Below are 15,509 nucleotides of genomic sequence, written 5' to 3' on the forward strand. Positions count from 1 at the left end.
TCACCTCATGTTCCTCCCATCAGAGTAGGTTTATTTCTTAAGCCAAACACTGTGCTGTTTTTTATTTGGTGTCTTGGTACTTGACTTTAGTTTTTAGCTCCCTTTTAAACATATTTATTTGTTTGCAGTATTACACTTTCCCCAGTTCCCCAGTCTCATTAGTCTGACCTTCCTCCTCTGTGAATACAAGCTTAATCTAGCTCTAGTGAATCATTTCCTTCTTAGAAATTAATTAACTAACTTAATAAACCCTCTGATATATGCCAAGTACTGTGCTAGGTGCTGGGAAAACAATAATGAGTAAAAATAGATATGGTCTTCATCCTTAGAGAGCTTACATTTTAGTGGGGACATAATCATTAATCAGATAATGAGAAAATAAATATAAAATTGAACTTGTGATAAAAACTAAGTAGGAGAGGTATACAATGCAATGAAAGCTTACTATAGCAGGATTTAGCCTGGTGAATTGGCCAAGAAATGACCCCATGGGGAAAAGAAAATTATTCTAAAATTTGAAGAATTAAGTAGAAGTGGAGTTGGTAAAGTTAAGTAGGTAAAGAGGGGAAGGAAGAGATTCCAGATAGAGAAAATAGCATGTGCAAAGCTCCTGCTATGGGACAGAGCATGGAGAAGACTGGGGATTGAAAGAAGGTTGATAGGTCTGGAGCTGAGAAAATGAGGGGAATATGATGCAAGATGAGACTGGAGACATAGGTAGGGGCTAGAGCAGAAAAGGTCTTGTAGGCCATGTTAAGAAGTTCCCATTTTAAGGAAAGAAACTTAAGGATTTTAAGCTACTAAAATTAACATTATGAGTCTATTGCAGTAATTCGGATCAGAGATAATGGTAACTTGGATTAAAGTGGTGTGGTGGTGATGGGTTTGGTGAAGTGGATTCATTTAAGGGCAATTTAAGAGGTTAAATGAATGGGAGGCAGTTACTGGATGAGCTAGAGGAGAGAGAGAGAAAGAAATGAATGTGATCCCTAGGTTTTTGTTTTTCATTTTTGACTGTTAGGTGTTTGGCTTGTACAATTTGATGTGCTATTTCCTGAGTGAGGGAACATTGGAAAATAGGGTCGCCATATTTTTCAACTCCAGAGGGCACCCTTCACATTACAGCCTATGTGAATGAATTCTGCTTGAGCTGTGCAATGACAATTCATAGGGCTGAATGCAATTACCTTGATAAGTTAGTTTTACAGTGGTACAAATAATGGGGTAAGGGAATGGGTGGTAAGATCATGAGTTCATTTTTGGCCATGTCCAGTTTGACCAGTCTTTGAGATATCTAAGAGAAGAGGTTAAGTAGAGAGTGGGATATATGGCCCTGGACTGGGCTAGAGATATGATTTGGGAGTTGTGTGTTTATAGATATTAACTGAAATCATGGGTATGGATGAACTTGCCAGAATGAGCAGCTAGAAAACCAGGACTGAGCCCTAAGGAACGTCAACATTTAATGGCTGGTGATATACGTTGAGGCTGTCTTCACTAGAGAGAGAGAGAGAATGGCTACAGAAGGCTAGGAAAACCTATAGAGCAATATGGCAGCCAAAGGGAAAGTCAACACTAATGGAAGCTCAAATAAAATGTGGACTGAAAACTATCTGTCAGACTTAGTGTAGGCCAGTTGCAGCTCAAGATGGTGACCAAGGAGCCTCCTGAACTGACCTCCTTCCATGGACACACCTATCCTACAGCTACATATAGAACAACTCCCTCTGAAAGAAATCCAGAAACTAGCTGAACAACTCTTACACATTGGGTGAATGAGAAAAACCCACTCACATAAAAACGAGTAGGAGAGACTGAGGCACAATCTCACCCAAACTCCCAGCCCCAGCAGAGCAACATACAATGACGAGGGAACTCACAAATCCTAGCTTCTCCCTACGGAGTTTGGATCCAATACCCAGTACCCCAACTTTTAAAACTTCCACCTGAGGGATGGGACCCCCAAACAGGTGCTTGGCTCTGAAAGCCAGCTAGGCTTTCCTCCATGAGACCCACAAGGCTGTAGCAAACAAATGGGATCCTGAGGACTCTTGGTGGCTAACCCCCTCTCTCACTCCCCGCTCAGCACAGAGCCAGCAGACTGAAATGCCCATCTCCCATCTTTCCATGAAAGAGACCTAGTTGCTTATCTTAAAAGCTGAGGGCTTCCCTGGTGGCGCAGTGGTTGAGAGTCCGCCTGCCGATGCAGGGGACACGGGTTCGTGCCCCGGTCCGGGAAGATCCCACATGCTGCGGAGCGGCTGGGCCCGTGAGCCATGGCCGCTGAGCCTGCGCGTAAAAAGCTGAAATCTGAGGTTTAGTCTCCTAATATAACACAAATCTAGGGGCCAACTGCAATCTTCTGCAGAGACTGGGAAGCTGGCAGATGCCATCTTTGCGCTCTCCTTCTGCCTCTCTCCAGGTCACTGGTATCTCCCTGAAATGATGTTGTGCATACTTCTGATGCTCCAGTTTCTACAGCTGCTGCTGAGGGGGACACACCTGAGCACACCTGTTATAGTCCCACAGGACTGTAACAACTGTTCTTAACTGGCTATTCCCTTAGCGTTCAGCACAGAGGGAAGAGAGAGAAAGGTAATCTTCTGATCTTTCTCTGAAAGAGGCCTACATGCATATTTTAAAAGCTGCTGCTTGAGGGTCCAGCTTCCAGCGGGGCTGCATCTAGGTTCTGACTGAGATCCTCCTCTTTGGGACACTAACAGGTGTTGGTACACCCTCAACTACTGGGAGACACTAAGAACTAAGAAGGCAGCTTGGACAATCACAACAGTTTAAAAGACAAACGACAGCTAGGGCTGGGCTGAACACTAAGTTCCATCTGGGAGAAGTGGCTCTTTTATCTATTGCATAGAAACCAACACAGAAAATCTAGGAAAATGAAGAAACAGAGAAATACATTCCAAACAAAAGAACAAGATAAAACTTCAGAAACAGGCCTTAATGAAATGGAGATAAGTAATTGACCTAATAGAGTTCAAAATAATGGTCATAAAGATGCTCAGTGAAGTCAGGAGAACAATGCATGAAAAGTGAGAATTTCAACAGAGAGACAGAATATATAAGAAAGTACCACACAGATTTAGTGCAGGTCAAAGCTATTCTAATGAGAAGTAACGGTGAAGGTATGACAGAGAAAGCAGGCTGGATGGATTAGCAAAATAGGGATGGAATATAGGGAAATGAGGAGTATGAGAGTAAACAAGCCTTTTAAGGAGTTGATCTTGCAAAAAGGTGGTGGCTAGAAGGGGGATATAGTTGTTGTTGTTTTATTTGCTTAAAAAACTTGAGGGTGATTAAAAGCCTATTGGGGGCTTCCCTGGTGGCGCAGTGGTTGAGAGTCCACCTGCCGATGCAGGGGACACGGGTTCGTGCCCCGGTCCGGGAGGATTCCACATGCCACCGAGCAGCTGGGCCCGTGAGCCATGGCCGCTGAGCCTGCGCGTCCGGAGCCTGTGCTCCGCAACGGGAGAGGCCACAGCAGTGAGAGGCCCGCGTTCCGCAAAAAAAAAAAAAAAAAAAAAAAAAGCCTATTGGAAGGATCTAGTTGTGAGGGAAAGTTGAATATATAGAAGAGAGAAGGAATAATTGATTTGGAATTTTCCTTAGAAAGTGGGAAGGAATAGGGTTCAAGGCATAGGTAGAAGAATTATATTTAAAGAGGATGTAGAAGGATAGAAAGAGGAGAGAATGGGTTTAGATATTAGTTGGTTTATATGTTTGGAATCAGAAATAAAGGTCTGATGGCTTCTAATTTCCTGTCTGATAGCTTCTAATTTCTCTGTACAGGTGAAAAAAAAGTTCATTTGATGATTGTTAAGGAAAGGAGGTCCAAGGAGCAAACTAATTAGATAAGGTCTGGAGCAGTTGTTATGGAAAGTGGAAACACTGGTTGACCAGAGGAAGAAAGTAGGATTTCCGGGTAGTGTTGGCGATGTATTTGAAGTTGGTGATCAATTTGCCCTGTTGTGTAACTTTCTTTACGGGGCTGCTCAGATATAATCACAAAGAAAGAAGGTAGTTAGGGGCTTGCCAGAGGGAGTGCCAAATTCCAGAAAGGTAAAGGAATACTAGAAAATGTTATTTGAAATAATAGACTTTGTTTGAAATGTAAGGAAATAGGAGGTAAAAAAGGAAAGATTGAAAGTAGAGGTGGAGGTCCCAACGAGGATGAAGAAGAATTGTAGCAGGCGTAGTTGAATTAACAAGCTGGGAAGGTCCTAGAGCCCGCAAGCCACAACTACTGAGCCTGCGTGCCACAACTACTGAAGCCTGTGCACCTAGAGCCTGTACTCCACAACAAGAGAAGCCACTGCAATGAGAAGCCTGTGCACCACATGAAGAGTAGCCCCCCTCATGCCGCAACTAGAGAAAAACCTGCGTGCAGCAATGAAGACTCAACGCAGCCAAAAAAATAAATAAATAAATAAGTTGCATGTTTAAAAAGAAAAATCCAGCTACTGGGAGGTGAGCTGGGGCAAATAGGTGAGATGCCCCTTTACTCCCTCCTCTCCTCCCTAACTCACCAACTCCCCCTTCTGTTGGTGGTTACTTGAGTGGATGTATGTTCTTAATATTCATCTAAATCAAACATACAAATTTAATGAGAAAGAGAAGTTGCTGCAGAAAGGCTATGCATGTTTCCTAAAGTTTCCTAGAAACCAGGCATGACTTATCTCATTTGCAGATTATTCACACCATTAACCTCCGATTAGCATAAAAAATTGAGGAGTCAGTAATATTTAAAGTAGGGCCATAAGTAAGTTAAGTGTTTGTGGTCCACTCTTGTTTAACATTTTCCAAAACAAAAAACAAAATAAAAACACAGCACAGAGAAGCAGAGTCATCTGCCATCCCAACATTTGTATTAAGACTTTTCACTTGCTCTCTCCAAGGAAACTAAAGCTGAGTCCAGGGAAATGCCTTTACTACCTGTTTCCTGTATGTATTGGAATGATGGCCAGTGGTCAAGGGCTGACTCAGGGTCATTGGGGCACAGCCACTGTCCTCTCCCTGTCCCCACTGCTGCAGTCTACCATCTGCCCTTAGGTGGAGTTGAAAGACGCTTTTGATTGGGAAGACAATGGCTGTTGAGGGGGATGAACAAAAGGCGACCCAAATGCAGCAACAATTTTCAGGAATTCCTACTTGCTGTATCTCTGGTTTAGTAGATACATACAATTTTTAGGATGTCACATGTAGGACAGAAGTATTAGTGTCCCAGGAAGATAGGGGAGACATCTGTTTCCTTTTTAGCTGCCACCGTATCCTTTACAACTTCCCTCATTAAAGACTGATCAGGCACCAGTCGTTACCTGGGAATCACTCCAAAGGTCTCTATTGCAAATATAGTGGTGAGGTTACAGAAACTGCAAATTAGAAAAATAATATTAAAGATTAAATTAAATACAGTGTATTACAAGACTCCCTGCACATCTCTATGGTAACAACCAAATCATGTATAATCTTAGTTAAGGTGTCATTTTCTTTTTTATTTTTTCTTTCGAGATAGTTAATAATTTTATTATTACTAAAAGAAATTTTTATCAAACTGATTACCTCCCATTTTACAGAGAAATTACCTCCCATTTTACAGAGAAAAATCTCCACTATAGAGTAAGGAATGAGAGTTATTAATGATGAATTATGTAATTTCATTTAAATCACATCTATATGACAAACTATCAAGTTGGTTAGTCTATGAAGAATTTGATATATTTATAAGTCAAAGGCCTTTATAATTAAGAAAATTACTATATTTAAATATATACTCCCTTCTTTGTTCTGCTGATAATTTCACTGCAAAATCATGGTTGGTAGACTGACATCAAAGAAGACTTGCTAAGAATTTTGTTCCGTTAAGTGGACAATTTCACTAATTTCATTAGCTTTTTTTTTGAGTCTTTTTTTAAACTTGAAGTACAGTATAGCTGATTTTCAAGGTTGTGTTAATTTCAGTGTAAAACAAAGTGATTCAGTTATACATATATCTATTCTTTTTCAGATTCTTTTCCCTTATAGATTATTATAAAATATCTAGTATAGTTCCTTGTGCTAAACTATAGGTTGGTTGTTGGTTATCTATTTTGTATATAGTTGTCTGTATATGCTAATCCCAACCTCTTAATTTATCCCTCCTGGCTCTTTCCCCTTTGGTAACCATAAATTTGTTTTCTATGTCTGTGAGTCTATTTCTATGTTGTAAATATGTTCATATTTATCTTTTCTTTCTTTCCTTTTTTTTTGATTCCACATATAAGTGGTATCAATATGATATTTTTCTTTCTCTGTCTGGCTTACTTCACTTAGTATGATAATCTCTAGGTCCATCCATGTTGCTGCAAATGGATATAACATCTTTATCCATTCATCTGTCAATAAACATTTAAGTTGCTTCCATGTCTTGGCTATTTTAAATAGTGCTGCAGTGCGATTAGGGCACATGTGTCTTTCCAAATTACAGTTTTCTCCAGATATGCCCCTGAGTGGGATCCCTTGATCATATGGTAACTCTATTTTTAGTTTTTAAAGAAACCTCCATACTGTTCTCCATAGTGGCTCTACCAATTTACATTCCCACCAACAGTGCAAGAGCGTTCCCTTTTCTCCACACCCTCTCCAGCATTGTTATTTGTAGACTTTTTGATGATGGCCATTCTAACCAGTGTGAGGTGATACATCAGTGTAGTTTTGATTCGCATTTCTCTGATAATTAGTGATGTTGAACATTTTTTTCACATGCTTATTCACCATCTGTATGTCTTTGTTGGAGAAATGTCTATTGAGATCTTCTGCTCATTTTTTGATTGGGTTGTTTTTTGATATTGAACTATATGAGCTGTTTGTATACTTTGCAAATTAATGCCTTGTTGGTAGCATTGTTTGCAGGTATTTTCTCCCAGGCTGTAAGTTGTCTTTTCATTTCGTCTATGGTTTCTTTTGCTATGCAAAAGCTTTTAAGTTTAATTAGGTCCTATTTGCTTATTTTTGTTTTTATTTCTATTATTCTAGGAGATGATCCAAAAACATATTGCTGTGATTTATGTCAAAGAGTGTTCTGCCTATGTTTTCTTTTTTTTTGAATTTTATTTATTTTTTTATATAGCAGGTTCTTATTAGTTATCCATTTTATACACATTAGTGTATACATGTCAATCCCAATCTCCCAGTTCATCCCACCCCCCCCCCCACCGTGGCTTTCCCCCCTTCGTGTCCATATGTTTGTTCTCTACATCTGTGTCTCAATTTCTGCCCTGCAAACCGTTGATCTGTACCATTTTTCTAGGTTCCACATACATGTGTTAATATACGATATTTGTTTTTCTCTTTCTGACTTTCTTCACTCTGTATGACAGTCTCTAAATGCATCCACATCTCTACAAATGGCCTAATTTTGTTCCTTTTTATGGCTGAGTAATATTCCATTGTATATATATACCACATCTTCTTTATCCATTCTTCTGTTGACGGACATTAGGTTGTTTGCATGACCTGGCTATTGTACATAGTGTGGCAATGAACATTGGGGTGCATGTGTCTTTTTGAATTATGGTTTTCTCTAGGTATATGTCCAGTAGTGGGATTGCTGGGTCATATGGTAATTCTATTTTTAATTTTTTAAGGAACCTCCATACTGTTCTCCATAGTGGCTGTATCAATTTACATTCCCACCAACATTGCAAGAGGGTCCCCTTTTCTCCACACCCTCTCCAGCATTTGTTGTTTGTAGATTTTCTGATGATACCCATTCTAACTGGTGTGAGGTGATACCTCATTGTAGTTTTGATTTGCATTTCTCTAATAATTAGTGATGCTGAGCAGCTTTTCATGTGCCTCTTGGCCATCTGTATGTCTTCTTTGGAGAAGTGTCTATTTAGGTCTTTGGTTATTTTTTTTTAACATTTTTTGATTGGGTTGTTTGTTTTTTAATATTGAGCTGCATGATCTGTTTATATATTTTGGAGATTAATCCTTTGTCCATTGATTCATTTGCAAATATTTTCTCCCATTCTGAGGGTTGTCTTTTTGTCGTTTGTAGTTACCTTTGCTTTGCAAAAGCTTGTACATTTCATTAGGTCCCATTTGTTTATTTTTGTTTTTATTTCCATTACTTTAGGAGGTGGATCAAAAAAGATCTTGCTGTGATTTATGTCAAAGAGTGTTCTTCCTATGTTTTCCTCTAAGAGTTTTATAGTATCTTGTCTTACATTTAGGTCTTTAATCTATTTTGAGTTTATTTTTGTGTATGGTGTTAGGGAGTGTTCTAATTTCATTCTTTTACATGTAGATGTCCAGTTTTCCCAGCACCACTTATTGAAGAGACTGTCTTTTCTCTATTGTATATCCTTGCCTCCTTTGTCATAGATTAGTTGACCATAGGTGTGTGGGTTTATCTCTGGGCTTTCTATCCTGTTCCATTGATCTATATTTCTGTTTTTGTGCCAGTACCATATTGTCTTGATTACTGTCACTTTGTAGTATAGTCGGAAGTCAGGGAGTCTGATTCCTCCAGCTCAGTTTTCTTCCCTCAAGACTGCTTTGGCTATTCGGGGTCGTTTGTGTCTCACACAAATTTTAAGATTTTTTGTTCTAGTTCTGTAAAAAATGCCACTGGTAATTTGATAGGGATTGCATTGAATCTGTAGATTGCTTTGGGTAGTATAGTCATTTTCACAATATTGATTTTTCCAATCCAAGAACATGGTATATCTCTCCATCTGTTTGTATCATCTTTAATTTCTTTCATCAGTGTCTTACAGTTTTCTGCATATAGGTCTTTTGTCTCCCTAGGTCCGTTTATTCCTAGGTATTTTATTTTTTTGTTACAATGGTAAATGCGAGTGTTTCCTTAATTTCTCTTTCAGATTTTTCATCATTAGTGTATAAGAATGCAGGAGATTTCTGTGCATTAATTTTGTATCCTGCTACTTTACCAAATTCATTGATTAGCTCTAGTGGTTTTCTGGTGGCATTTTTAGGATTCTCTATGTATAGTATCATGTCATCTGCAAACAGTGACAGTTTTACTTCTTTTCCAATTTGTATTCCTTTTATTTCTTTTTCTTCTCTGACTGCCATGGCTAGGACTTCCTAAACAATATTGAATAATAGTAGTGAGAGTGGACATCCTTGCCTTGTTCCAGATCTTAGAGGAAATGCTTTCAGTTTTTCACCATTGAGAATGATGTTTGCTGTGGGTTTGTCATATATGGCCTTTATTATGTTGAGGTAAGTTCCCTCTATGCCCACCTTCTGGAGAGTTTTTATCATAAATGGGTGTTGAATTTTGTCAAAAGCTTTTTCTGCATCTATTGAGATGATCATATGGTTTTTCTTCTTCAATTTGTTAATATGGTGTATCACATTGATTGATTTACGAATATTGAAGAATCTTTGCATCCCTGGGATAAATCCCACATGATCATGGTGTATGATCCTTTTAATGTGTTATTGGATTCTGTTTGCTAGTATTTTGTTGAGGATTTTTGCATTTATATTCATCAGTGATATTGGTCTGTAATTTTTTTTGTAGTATCTTTTTTTTTTTTTTTTTTATGGTACGCGGGCCTCTCACTGTTGTGACCTCTGCTGTTGTGGTGCACAGGCTCCAGATACGCAGGTTCAGCAGCCATGGGTCATGGGCCTAGCCGCTCTGTGGCATGCGGGATCTTCCTGGACCGGGGCACGAATCCGTGTCCCCTGCATCGGCAGGCGGACTCTCAACCACTGCGCCACCAGGGATGCCCTGTTGGAAGATTTTTAATCACAGTTTCAATTTCATTACTTGTGATTGGTCTGTTCATATTTTCTATTTCCTCCTGGTTCAGTCTTGGAAGGTTATACCTTTCTAAGAATTTGTCCGTTTCTTCCAGGTTGTCCATTTTATTGGCATAGAGTTGCTTGTAGTAGTCTCTTACGATGCTTTGTATTTCTGCGGTGTCTGTTGTAACTTCTCCTTTTTCATGTCTAATTTTATTGATTTGAGTTCTCTCCCTCTTTTTCTTGATGAGTCTGGCTAATGGTTTATCAATTTTGCTTATCTTCTCAAAGAACCAGCTTTTAGTTTTATGGATCTTTCCTATTGTTTTCTTTGTTTCTATTTCATTTATTTTTGCTCTGATCTTTATGATCTCTTTCCTTCTGCTGACTTTGGGTTTTATTTGTTCTTCTTTCTCTAGTTCCTTTAGGTGTAAAGGAACCTGCATCCCATAGGTTTTGGATCATGACGTGATCATTGTCATTTGTCTCCAGGTATTTTTTGATTTCTTCTTTGATTTCTCCAGTGATCTCTTGGCTTTTTAGTAACCTATTGTTTAGCCTCCATGTTTTTTTTTTTTTACATTTTTTCCCTGTAATTGATTTCTAATCTCATGGCGCTGTCGTCAGAAAAGATGCTTGATATGATTTCAATTTTCTTAAATTTACTGAGGCTTGATTTGTGTGCCAAGGTGTGATCTATCCTGGAGAATGTTCTGTGCGCACTTAAGAAGACAGTGTATTCTGTTATTTTGGGATGGAATGTCCTATAAATGTCAGTTAAGTTCATCCTGTTTAATGTTTGGTTTAAAGCTTGTGTTTCCTTATTTATTTTCATTTTGGATGATCTGTCCATTGGTGAAAGTGGGGTGCTAAATTCCCCTACTATATTTGTGTTACTATCGATTTCCACTTTTACGGCTGTTAGCATTTGCCTTATGTATTGAGGTGCTCCTTTTTTGGGTGCATAAATAATTACAATTGTTATATCTTCTTTTTGGATTGATCCCTTGATCATTATGTAGTGTCCTTCTATGTCTCCTGTAATAGTCTTTATTTTAAAGTCTATTTTGTCTGATATGAGAATTGCTACTCCAGCTTTCTTTTGATTTCCATTGGCATGGAATATTTTTTTCCATCCCCTCACTTTCAGTCTGTATGTGTCCCTAGGTCTGAAGTGGGTCTCTTGTAGACAGCATATGTATGGGTCTTGTTTTTGTATCCATTCAGCAAACCTGTGTTTTTGGTTGGAGCATGTAATCCATTCACGTTTAAGGTAATTATCGATATGTATGTTCCTATGACAATTTTCTTAATTGTTTTGGGTTTGTTTTTGTAGGCCCTTATCTTCTCTTGTGTTTCTCACTTAGAGAAGTTCCTTTAGCATTTTTTTTTAGAGTTTGTTTGGTGTTGCTGAATTCTCTTAGCTTTTGCTTGTCTGTAAAGTTTTTGATTTCTCCATCAAATCTGAATGAGATCCTTGCCGGGTAGAGTAATCTTGGTTGTAGGTTCTTCCTTTTCATCACTTTAAATATGTCATGCCACCCCCTTCTGGTTTGTAGAGTTTCTGCCGAAAAATCCGCTAACCGTATGGGAGTGCCCTTGTATGTTATTTGTCGTTTTTCCCTTGCTGCTTTCAATAATTTTTCTTTGTCTTTAATTTTTGCCAATTTGATTACTATGTGCCTTGGGGTGTTTCTCCTGGTTTATCCTGTATTGGACTCTCTGCACTTCCTGGACTTGGGTGGCTATTTCCTTTCCCATGTTAGGGAAGTTTTCGACTATAATCACTTCAAATATTTTCTCAGGTCCTTTCTCTCTCTCTTCTCCTTCTGGGACCCCTATAATGCGAATGTTGTTGCGTTTAATGTCCCAGATGTCTCTTAAGCTGTCTTCATTTCTTTTCATTCTTTTTTCTTTATTCTGTTCTGCAGCAGTGAATTCCACCATTCTGCCTTCCAGGTCACTTATCCGTTCTTCTGCCTCAGTTATTCTGCTATTGATTCCTTGTAGTGTATTTTTCATTTCAGTTATTGTGTTGTTCATCTCTGTTTGTTTGTTCTTTAATTATTCTAGGTCTTTGTTAAACATTTCTTGCATCTTCTCGATCTTTGCCTCCATTCTTTTTCCGAGGTCCTGGATCATCTTCACTCTCATTATTCTGAATTTTTTTTCTGGAAGGTTGCCTATCTCCACTTCATTTAGTTGTTTTTCTGGGGTTTTATCTTGTTCCTTCATCTGATACATAGCCCTCTGCCTTTTCATCTTGTCTATCTTTCTGTGAATGTGGTTTTTGTTCCATGGGCTGCCAGATTCTAGTTCTCCTTGCTTCTGCTGTCTGCACTCTGGTGGATGAGGCCATCTAAGAGGTTTGTGCAAGTTTCCTGATGGAAGGGACTGGTGGTGGGTAGAGCTGCATGTTGCTCTGGTGGGCAGAGCTCAGTAAAACTTTAATCTGCTTGTCTGCTGATGGGTGGGGCTGGGTTCCCTCCCTGTTGGTTGTTAGCCCTGAGGCAACCCAACACTGGAGCTTATCCGGGCTCTTTGGTGGGGCTAATGGTGGATCTGGAAGGGCTCACTCCAAGGAGTACTTCCCAGAACTTCTGCTGCCAGTGTCCTTGTCCTCATGGTGAGACACAGCCACCACCCTACCTATTCAGGAGACCATCCAACACTAGCAGGTGGTCTGGCTCAGTCTCCTATGGGGTCACTGCTCCTTCCCTGGGTCCTGATGTGCACACTGCTCTGTGTGTGCCCTCCAAGAGTGGAGTCTCTGTTTCTCCCAGTCCTGTCAAAGTCCTGCAATCAAATCCCGCTAGACTTCAAAGTCTGGGTCTCCAGGAATTCCTCCTCCTGTTGCCGGAACCCCCAGGTTGGGAAGCCTGACGTGGGCCTCAGAACCTTCACTCCAGTGGGTGGACTTCTGTGATATGAATGTTCTCCAGTTTGTGAGTCACCCACCCAGCAGTTATGGGATTTTATTTTATTGTGATTGCGCCCCCTCCTACCATCTCATTGTGGCTTCTCCTTTGTCTTTGGATGTAGGATATCTTTTCTAGTGAGTTCCAGTGTCTTCCTGTTGATGATTGTTCAGCAGTTAGTTGTGATTCCGGTGCTCTTGCAAGAGGGAGTGAGAGCACGTCCTTTTACTCTGGCATCTTGAACCAATCTCCCTTCCTGTTTTCTTCTGGGAGTTTTACGGTATCCAGTCTTACATTTAGTTCTTTAATCTATTTTGGGTTTATTTTTGTGTATGGTGTTAGAGAATGTTCTAATTTCATTATTTTACATGTAACTATCCAGTTTTCCCAGCACCACTTATTGAAGAGACTGTCTTTTTTCCATTGTATATTTTGCCTCCTTTGTCATAGATTAGTTGACCATAGGTGTATTGGTTTACCTCTGGGCTTTCTATCCTTTTCCACTGATCTATAGTTCTCTTTTTGTATGCCAGTACCGTACTGTCTTGATTACTGTAGCTTTGTAGTATAGTCTGAAGTCAGGGAGCCTGATTCTGCCAGCTCCATTTTTCTTTCTCAATATTGCTTTGGCTAATCCGGATCTTTTGTGTTTCCACACAAATTGTAAAATTTTTTGTTCTAATTCTGTTAAAAATACCATTGATAATTTGATAGGGATTGCATTGAATCTGTAGATTGTCTTGGGTAGTATAGTCATTTTGACAATATTGGCTCTTCCAATCCAAGAACCCACTATATCTATCTGTTTGTATCATCTTTGATTTCTTTCATCAATATCTTATAGTTTTGAGAGTACAGGTCTTTTGCCTCCTTAGGTAGGTTTATCCCTAGGTATTTTATCTCTCGTAATTTAGCATATTGCTTGGAATGAGACAGGATGTAACTAAATAAACATTAATAATATGATTTCACCTATCTTCGTGTGGGAGAAGATACAGGAAAAGAACTTAGTTTTATTGAGTCCTTGCTATGTGCCCAGCAAAGGTAGGGATTTTTACCCAGGTTCTTCATTTAATCCTCAGGATACTATAAGATAGCTATTACTGACTCATTTCACAGGTAAATAAGCTCAAAGAGACCAAATAATTTGCTTAAGACTAGATGTTACTAGTGGCAAAATTAGGACTCAAATCAAAGTAGACTCTCTAGCATAAGGTTCTCAAGGTCCATCAACATTATCTCAAGTGGTAAGATTTCCTTCTTTTTATGGCCAGATAATATTCCATACCACATTTTCTTTGTCCATTCATCCATCCTTGGACACTTATGTTATTTCCATATACTGGCAATTGTAAATAATGCTGCAATGAATATGCGGGTATATATATCTTTTTAAGTTAGTGTTTTTGTTTTCTTTAGATAAATATGTAGGGTTGGAATAGTTGGATCATATGGTAGTTCTATTTTTAATATTTTGGGGAACCTCCATACTGTTTTCCATAGTAGCTGCATAAATTTACATTCCCACCAACAGTGCACAAGTGTTCCCTTTTCTTCACATCCTCATCAACACTTATCTCTTGTCTTTTTGATAATAGCCATTCCAACAGGTGGTTTTGAGTTGTATTTCTCTGATGATTACTGATGTTGGGCACCCTTTTATGTACCAGTTTCATGTATGTCTTCTTTGGAAAAATGTCTAATCAGGTCCTTGGCCCATTTTTAAATTGTTTTGTGTTTTTTTTTGTTTTTTGCTATTGAGTAGTATGAGTTCTTTATATATTTAGATATTAACCCATTATCAGCTATATGATTTGTAAATATTTTCTCCCATTCTGTAGGTTGCCTTTTCATTTTGTTGATGGTTTCCTTTGCTGTGTAGAGCTTTTTAGCTTGATGTAGTCCCATGTGTTTATTTTTGCTTTTGTTGCCTTTGCTTTTGGTGTCAAATAAAAACAAATTGCTGCAAAGACTGACATCAGGGAGCTTACCACCTATGTTTTCTTCTAGGAATTTTATGGTTTCAGGGCTTATGTTCAAGTTTTTAATCCATTTGGGTTAATTTTTTGTATGGTGTTAGATAGTGGTCCAGTATCAATCTTTCACAGGTGGCTGTCCAATTTTCCCAACACCATTTATTGAAGAGAATGTCCTTTCCCTACTATATATTCTTGGCTCTTTTGTCATAAATTAAGTGACTGTATATGTGTGAGTTTCTTTCCAGGGATTTCTATTTTGTTCCATTGATCTATGTGTCTGTTTTTATGTCAGTACCATACTGTTTTGATTACTGCAGCTTTGCAATATAGTTTGGAATCAGGTAGTGTGACGCTTCCAAATTTGGTCTTCTTTCTTAAGACTGCTTTGGCTTTTTGGGGTCTTTTGCAGTTCCATACACATTTCAGGATAGTTTGTTCTATTTCTGTGAAAAATATCATTGGAATTTTGATAGGGATTGCTTTGAATCTGTAGATTGCTTGGGTAATATAGAACTTTTCTTTCTCTTCATTTTTTCTTTTATTTGAGGAGTTTTCTGCTCAGCTCCTTTTCTCATCACCCTCAATTCCTTCACTGTGGGTATCTCCTAAAAGCCCTTTTCTTCTCATAAGTCAGTTAACTTATGTGTGCTCATGGAGTCACTATAGAAGATGCCCACGTTTGTGTTTTCAAAACTCTTTATCATCAGCTATTCCCTCCAACTCAAGGCCCAAATTAAAATTTTTAACTGTTTATAGGACATCTTCACTCAGATATGTCATTGTCCTCTCAAATGCAAAGTCAGAACTCTTAGAAAAAGAAAGACCTCAAAGAAAA

The 15,509-nt window shown here is 38.7% G+C and overlaps 1 protein-coding gene across 1 annotated transcript in view; it reads right to left on the reverse strand.

Moving 5' to 3' along the window:
- Nucleotides 1-15,509, reverse strand: part of CATSPERE (catsper channel auxiliary subunit epsilon) — a 232,659-nt gene that overhangs the window by 1,471 nt on the left and 215,679 nt on the right. Inside the window, exon 16 of the mRNA XM_060285306.1 lies at nt 5,334-5,387. Coding sequence (XP_060141289.1) covers nt 5,334-5,387 — 54 coding nt within the window. The remainder of the gene's footprint in view (nt 1-5,333; nt 5,388-15,509) is intronic.

This window comes from Globicephala melas, chromosome 1 (genome assembly GCF_963455315.2).
Source record: "Globicephala melas chromosome 1, mGloMel1.2, whole genome shotgun sequence".
NCBI lineage: Eukaryota > Metazoa > Chordata > Mammalia > Artiodactyla > Delphinidae > Globicephala > Globicephala melas.